Raw genomic sequence first — 8,442 nt, 5'->3', positions numbered from 1 at the left:
TACACACATATACACATACATGCATGCATGCATACACACACACACACACACACACACACACACACACACACACACACACACACACACACACACACACACACACACACACACACACACACACACACACACACACACGTGTATGTGACAAATACAATTTGATTTGATTACATACATAGACACACACTGCATATGCCATGAAGACTACAACAAAAAAACTAACCAACACACCAGCCAAAAACAGGAGCAGATGACGTGGGACACTATATTTAATACAAAACAATAAAAGACTGAATGAAGTCTGACACACACACACACGTCACATACGCAGGAACAGGCACACACACACATAGTAATGTGCTGTTAGCAGTAGAAGCAGGAGGAGTTTCTCTTCGCTAGCTATTTTATCTGTCAGTTTGATAGCTTTTATTCATTGATTAATTGACAGTTGACGATTGATCCCCTCATTCTCACTGGAATATTTAATACATTCTTGCAGCTCTGCTTCACTTCTGTAGCTACAAACTTCACATTATTTTTGTTTGTTTTGTGTATGATGTAAAGTTTTTTTTACACTTTGAATGTTTTAAATAAAAGCTTTGAAAAACATGTATTTTACTCTTTGTGTCCATGTTCCATACTGACCCCTATAGGCTAACAGTGGTAATATTATCTACTGACCCCTATAGGCTAACAGTGGTAATATTATCTACTACTGGCCCCTATAGGCTAACAGTGGAAATATTATCTACTGACCCCTATAGGCTAACAGTGGTAATATTATCTACTGACCCCTATAGGCTAACAGTGGTAATATTATCTACTGACCCATATAGGCTAACAGTGGTATTATTATCTACTACTGACCCCTATAGGCTAACAGAGGTAATATCTACTGACCCCTATAGGCTAACAGTGGTAATATTATCTACTACTGACCCCTATAGGCTAACAGTGGTAATATTATCTACTGTCACCTATAGGCTAACAGAGGTAATATTATCTACTACTGACCCCTATAGGCTAACAGTGGTAATATTATCTACTACTGACCCCTATAGGCTAACAGTGGTAATATTATCTACTGACCCCTATAGGCTAACAGTGGTAATATTATCTACTGACCCCTATAGACTAACAGAGGTAATATTATCTACTACTGACCCCTATAGGCTAACAGTGGTAATATTACCTACTACTGACACCTATAGGCTAACAGTGGTAATATTATCTACTACTGACCCATATAGGCTAACAGTGGTAATATTATCTACTGACCCCTATAGGCTAACAGTGGTAATATTATCTACTGACCCATATAGGCTAACAGTGGTAATATTATCTACTACTGACCCCTATAGGCTAACAGTGGTAATATTATCTACTGACACCTATAGGCTAACAGTGGTAATATTATCTACTACTGACCCCTATAGGCTAACAGTGGTAATATTATCTACTACTGACCCATATAGGCTAACAGTGGTAATATTATCTACTGACCCATATAGGCTAACAGTGGTAATATTATCTACTGACCCATATAGGCTAACAGTGGTAATATTATCTACTACTGACCCCTATAGGCTAACAGAGGTAATATTATCTACTGACCCCTATAGGCTAACAGTGGTAATATTATCTACTACTGACCCATATAGGCTAACAGTGGTAATATTATCTACTGACCCCTATAGGCTAACAGTGGTAATATTATCTACTGACCCCTATAGGCTAACAGAGGTAATATTATCTACTACTGACCCCTATAGGCTAACAGAGGTAATATTATCTACTACTGACCCCTATAGGCTAACAGTGGTAATATTATCTACTACTGACCCCTATAGGCTAACAGAGGTTATATTATCTACTGACCCCTATAGGCTAACAGTGGTAATATTATCTACTACTGACCCCTATAGGCTAACAGTGGTTATATTATCTACTGACCCCTATAGGCTAACAGAGGTAACATTATCTAATACTGACCCCTATAGGCTAACAGAGGTTAAATTATCTACTGACCCCTATAGGCTAACAGTGGTAATATTATCTACTACTGACCCCTATAGGCTAACAGTGGTAATATTAACTACTGACCCCTATAGGCTAACAGAGGTAACATTATCTACTACTGACCCCTATAGGCTAACAGTGGTTATATTATCTACTGACCCCTATAGGCTAACAGTGGTAATATTATCTACTACTGACCCCTATAGGCTAACAGTGGTTATATTATCTACTGACCCCTATAGGCTAACAGTGGTTATATTAACTACTGACCCCTATAGGCTAACAGTGGTTATATTATCTACTGACACCTATAGGCTAACAGTGGTAATATTACCTACTACTGACCCCTATAGGCTAACAGTGGTAATATCTACTGACCCCTACTGACCCAATAGTAGGCTATAGGGGTCCCCCTATACACCATTATGGTACTTTAAACATATTAATGTTGACTCATTTTAAATACATCAGGAGTGGATGAGTGCACACTTGGGAGAAGGGTGCAGAGTGAATGAACAAAGAAAAGGGGAAGAAGTTAAAATGAGTTTTAAAAATATCTGTCTGCCCTCTCCCCTTTCCCGCCATGCACCTGACCCCTCCCCCAACTGACCCACCTCGCTCCCCAACTCACAGAAAGACAAGAAAAAACCCAGTTTGAAACAGCAATACAACTTTATTGATCCAAGAGTACTCTGACTCAGTAACAACAGCTGTGAGCCCAGAGGGAACCCACTCACACTGCTTCTCTTTTTGTGTGTGTGTGTTCATGTGTATGTGACAGCCTGTGGCAGGTGACCTTTATCATTACAGAACTAAGATGATTATAAATATAGATTACAGCTACACACATACACACACACTGGCCCTCTGGGCTGGAGGCCAGCTGGACACACTCAGGGACAGGAGGAGAGAGGTGGGGGATAGGTAGAGGGGTGGGGGTGGGGGGATATGTAGAGGTGGGGGATAGGGAGAGGGGTGGGGGATAGGTAGAGGTGGGGGTTAGGGAGAGGGGTGGGGGTGGGGGGATATGTAGAGGTGGGGGATAGGGAGAGAGGTGGGGGATAGTAGAGGTGGGGGATAGGTAGAGGTGGGGGATATGTAGAGGTGGGGGATATGTAGAGGTGGGGGATAGGGAGAGAGGTAGGGGATAGTAGAGGTGGGGGATAGGTAGAGGTGGGGAATAGGGAGAGAGGTAGGGGATAGTAGAGGTAGGGGATAGTAGAGGTGGGGGATAGGTAGAGGTGGGGGATAGGGGGAGAGGTAGGGGATAGTAGAGGTGGGGGATAGGTAGAGGTGGGGGATAGGGAGAGAGGTGGGGGATAGGGAGAGAGGTGGGGGATAGTAGAGGTGGGGGATAGGTAGAGGTGGGGGATATGTAGAGGTGGGGGATAGGGAGAGAGGTGGGGGATAGTAGAGGTGGGGGATAGTAGAGGTGGGGGATAGGGAGAGAGGTGGGGGATAGTAGAGGTGGGGGATATGTAGAGGTGGGGGATAGTAGAGGTGGGGGATATGTAGAGGTGGGGGATAGGTAGAGGTGGGGGATAGGTAGAGGTGGGGGATAGGGAGAGAGGTGGGGGATAGTAGAGGTGGGGGATATGTAGAGGTGGGGGATAGTAGAGGTGGGGGATAGGTAGAAGTGGGGGATGTGGAGAGAGGTGGGGGATATGTAGAGGTGGGGGATATGTAGAGGTGGGGGATAGTAGAGGTGGGGGATAGGTAGAGGTGGGGGATAGGTAGAGGTGGGGGATAGGTAGAGGTGGGGGATAGGGAGAGAGGTGGGGGATAGTAGAGGTGGGGGATAGGTAGAGGTGGGGGATAGGGAGAGAGGTGGGGGATAGGTAGTGGTGGGGGATAGGTAGTGGTGGGGGATAGTAGAGGTGGGGGATAGGTAGAGGTGGGGGATAGGTAGAGGTGGGGGATAGGTAGTGGTGGGGTATAGGTAGTGGTGGGGGATAGGTAGTGGTGGGGGATAGGTAGAGGTGGGGGATAGGGGGAGAGGTAGGGGATAGTAGAGGTGGGGGATAGGTAGAGGTGGGGGATAGGGAGAGAGGTGGGGGATAGTAGAGGTGGGGGATAGTAGAGGTGGGGGATAGTAGAGGTGGGGGATAGGGAGAGAGGTGGGGGATAGGTAGTGGTGGGGGATAGGTAGAGGTGGGGGATAGGGAGAGAGGTGGGGGATAGGTAGTGGTGGGGGATAGGTAGAGGTGGGGGATAGGTAGTGGTGGGGGATAGGTAGAGGTGGGGGATAGGGAGAGAGGTGGGGGATAGGTAGTGGTGGGGGATAGGTAGAGGTGGGGGATAGGTAGTGGTGGGGGATAGGTAGTGGTGGGGGATAGGTAGAGGTGGGGGATAGGGAGAGGTGGGGGATAAGGTGAGAGGTGGGGGATAGGGAGAGAGGTGGGGGATAGGTAGTGGTGGGGGATAGTAGAGGTGGGGGATAGGTAGAGGTGGGGGATAGGGAGAGGTGGGGGATAAGGTGAGAGGTGGGGGATAGGTAGAGGTGGGGGATAGGGAGAGAGGTGGGGGATAGGTAGAGGTGGGGGATAGGGAGAGAGGTGGGGGGATAGGTAGAGGTGGGGGATAAGGAGAGAGGTGGGGGATAGGTAGAGGTGGGGGATAGGGAGAGAGGTGGGGGATAGGTAGAGGTGGGGGATAAGGAGAGAGGTGGGGGATAGGTAGTGGTGGGGGATAGTAGAGGTGGGGGATAGGTAGAGGTGGGGGATAGGGAGAGGTGGGGGATAAGGTGAGAGGTGGGGGATAGGTAGAGGTGGGGGATAGGGAGAGGTGGGGGATAAGGTGAGAGGTGGGGGATAGGGAGAGAGGTGGGGGATAGGTAGTGGTGGGGGATAGTAGAGGTGGGGGATAGGTAGAGGTGGGGGATAGGGAGAGGTGGGGGATAAGGTGAGAGGTGGGGGGATAGGTAGAGGTGGGGGATAGGGAGAAAGGTGGGGGATAGGTAGAGGTGGGGGATAGGGAGAGAGGTGGGGGGATAGGTAGAGGTGGGGGATAAGGAGAGAGGTGGGGGATAGGTAGAGGTGGGGGATAGGGAGAGAGGTGGGGGATAGGTAGAGGTGGGGGATAAGGAGAGAGGTGGGGGATAGGTAGTGGTGGGGGATAGTAGAGGTGGGGGATAGGTAGAGGTGGGGGATAGGGAGAGGTGGGGGATAAGGTGAGAGGTGGGGGATAGGTAGAGGTGGGGGATAGGGAGAAAGGTGGGGGATAGGTAGAGGTGGGGGATAGGGAGAGAGGTGGGGGGATAGGTAGAGGTGGGGGATAAGGAGAGAGGTGGGGGATAGGTAGAGGTGGGGGATAGGGAGAGAGGTGGGGGATAGGTAGAGGTGGGGGATAAGGAGAGAGGTGGGGATAGGTAGAGGTGGGGGATAGGTAATGGTGGGGGATAGGTAGAGGTGGGGGATAAGGAGAGAGGTGGGGATAGGTAGAGGTGGGGGATAGTAGAGATGGGGGATAGGTAGTGGTGGGGGATAGGTAGTGGTGGGGGATAGGTAGAGGTGGGGGATAAGGTGAGAGGTGGGGGATAGGTAGAGGTGGGGGATAGGGAGAGAGGTGGGGGATAGGGAGAGAGGTGGGGGATAAGGAGAGAGGTGGGGGATAGGGAGAGATGTGGGGGATAGGTAGAGGTGGGGGATAGGGAGAGAGGTGGGGGATAGGTAGAGGTGGGGGATAAGGAGAGAGGTGGGGGATAGGTAGAGGTGGGGGATAGGGAGAGGTGGGGGATAAGGAGAGAGGTGGGGGATAGGTAGAGGTGGGGGATAAGGAGAGAGGTGGGGGATAGGTAGAGGTGGGGGATAGGGAGAGGTGGGGGATAAGGTGAGAGGTGGGGGATAGGTAGAGGTGGGGGATAGGGAGAAAGGTGGGGGATAGGTAGAGGTGGGGGATAGGGAGAGAGGTGGGGCGATAGGTAGAGGTGGGGGATAAGGAGAGAGGTGGGGGATAGGTAGAGGTGGGGGATAGGGAGAGAGGTGGGGGATAGGTAGAGGTGGGGGATAAGGAGAGAGGTGGGGATAGGTAGAGGTGGGGGATAGGTAGTGGTGGGGGATAGGTAGAGGTGGGGGATAAGGAGAGAGGTGGGGATAGGTAGAGGTGGGGGATAGTAGAGATGGGGGATAGGTAGTGGTGGGGGATAGGTAGTGGTGGGGGATAGGTAGAGGTGGGGGATAAGGTGAGAGGTGGGGGATAGGTAGAGGTGGGGGATAGGGAGAGAGGTGGGGGATAGGGAGAGAGGTGGGGGATAAGGAGAGAGGTGGGGGATAGGGAGAGATGTGGGGGATAGGTAGAGGTGGGGGATAGGGAGAGAGGTGGGGGATAGGTAGAGGTGGGGGATAAGGAGAGAGGTGGGGGATAGGTAGAGGTGGGGGATAGGGAGAGGTGGGGGATAAGGAGAGAGGTGGGGGATAGGTAGAGGTGGGGGATAAGGAGAGAGGTGGGGGATAGGTAGAGGTGGGGGATAAGGAGAGAGGTGGGGGATAGGTAGAGGTGGGGGAAAAAGGGATGTTATGGAAAATAAGCAGCTGCTACTGTAAGTAGGTATGGTGTAGCACGTTGTCCAATCGGCTGCCTGGTAGGCACAGCTAAAGCAGGAAGTCAGCGTCGGCGGTTGTCCAATGGGCTGCTAGGTAGGCGTGGCTGAATCAGAAAGCCAGTAAAGGTGGAGTCGTTGTTGATGTCAGCGTAAATTCCAATTTCTTCCTGTTCTGCACCATACACCTGTAGACAGAGGGATATTATATTCGCTATTAATGAAGTAATAAGTTAGTGACTTGTGGTGACTTTGTCAGAGGAGTAAAAGATCCAATTCTAATGCAAACAAACAACATCTAATAGCAGCCATAGGAAATTCACCAGTTTGGTAAAACAGTTCTATTTGCTAGCCTGATTCAGCCATATTGACTTTTTCAACCAGACTTTAGAACTCTAAATAATAAAGAATTAAAGGAACTAAAGGAAAAAGACCCCTTCATTGTTTCTTTGAATCGGCAGCATATGACTCACCTGCAGCCATACCTGGTCTCCAGATGAGAGGTTTAGGACCGCCCCTCCAGAGGACTGGTCCAGGTCAGAGGTCAGGAACTGGTCCAGAGTCAGCGACATGACACGGCCGTTACGATACAGCCCCACCTTACACCCCTGACCCTAAACAACACACACACCGCTACTGTACAGCCCACCTTACACCCTGACCCTAAACAAAGTTTACAGTAATGTACTGTTTAAACCAAAGTTTCTTTGAAATTTACGGTAAGATATTGTACCTTTTTGTACAGTAACTTACCATTACAGGATTTGTTTGTGTGTGTTACCTGTACAGTGAGGTGGAAGGTGAAGTAGTACACTCCGGGGATAAAACAGCGGAACTTCCCTGAGATGTCATCATAGTGATGCTGGACAGACAGACAGACAGACAGACAGACAGACAGACAGACAGAAAAACTGGATATCGTGAAGCTGGAAAGAAGAATGCATATTTGATATTTGCTCTGACATCACACACACACACAGTACCTGTTCGTTGTAGAAGATCTTGGTGAAGTGAAGAGGTGCGTCTGTCGTGGTAGTGGGTGTGGTTAGTCCCACGCTGAAGGCAGAGCGATACAGGAAGGAACTCTCGCCCCTCTGCCCCTGCAGGCCTGGGGCCCCCGGGAAACCTCGTCGTCCCTGGACTCCGTCCCCCCCAACTTCCCCCACCTCTCCCCTCTCACCTCGCACACCTAGGGAGGACAGGAGAAAGAGAATGAGATGGGCGGAGAGAGAGTGAGTGAGAGAAAGTTTGAGAATCTATATGTTGATGTGTTCTACCTGGAAGTCCAGTGTCTCCTGTCTCTCCCTGGCGTCCCTCTCTCCCATCTCTCCCATCCTGCCCGTCCAGACCAGGAGTCCCAGGAACACCTCCCATCCAACGGCCGCACCCTTCCTGAACTCCGACCTCTGACCCATACCCCTCTGCCAGCACACACAACAGCAGCATCCAGCTTAATGTTACCATGGTGACCTGACCTCTGATCCGTGACCTCTGAGACTGCACAAAGCAGGGAATCGCTGAAGAGACGGAGTGGAGACAGTAGAAAAGAGTGATACAAATCTATCTTGTCCTTGTGTGTCTGAGCATGTGTGTGCTAGTGTGAATTGCGCTCCTATATTTATCTCTGACTGCGTGTGACTCCGGCTGGTGACAAAGTCATACCCCCAAATGACATGCCAGAAATCCCCCCCACACACACACACACACACACACACACACACACACACACACACACACACACACACACACACACACACACACACACACACACACACACACACACACACACACACACACACACACACACACACACACACACACGGCGATCCTCTGCCTCCCTCTTGCGGTCAGGGCAATATTTTAGTATGATACAGTAGGCTAGTCTTCAT

The 8,442-nt window shown here is 49.9% G+C and overlaps 1 protein-coding gene across 1 annotated transcript; it reads right to left on the bottom strand.

Annotated features, from left to right (window-relative positions):
- Nucleotides 1–6,419: 6,419 nt before the first annotated feature.
- On the bottom strand, nucleotides 6,420–8,157 carry adipoqa (adiponectin, C1Q and collagen domain containing, a). Its single transcript, XM_029690180.1, has 5 exons — nucleotides 7,831–8,157; nucleotides 7,537–7,742; nucleotides 7,335–7,415; nucleotides 7,027–7,167; nucleotides 6,420–6,741 (listed from the first exon to the last, which is right to left on the bottom strand). Exons 1-5 carry the CDS (start codon nucleotides 8,015–8,017, stop codon nucleotides 6,619–6,621), a joined length of 738 nt encoding a protein of 245 aa, XP_029546040.1. The 5' UTR covers nucleotides 8,018–8,157; the 3' UTR covers nucleotides 6,420–6,618.
- Between the last annotated feature and the right edge of the window lie 285 nt (nucleotides 8,158–8,442).

The sequence above is a fragment of the Salmo trutta genome, chromosome 2, assembly GCF_901001165.1.
Source record: "Salmo trutta chromosome 2, fSalTru1.1, whole genome shotgun sequence".
Taxonomy (NCBI): Eukaryota; Metazoa; Chordata; class Actinopteri; order Salmoniformes; family Salmonidae; genus Salmo; species Salmo trutta.
Note: the sequence above shows the minus strand (reverse complement) of the source record. Positions and strands in the feature narration are given on the sequence as shown.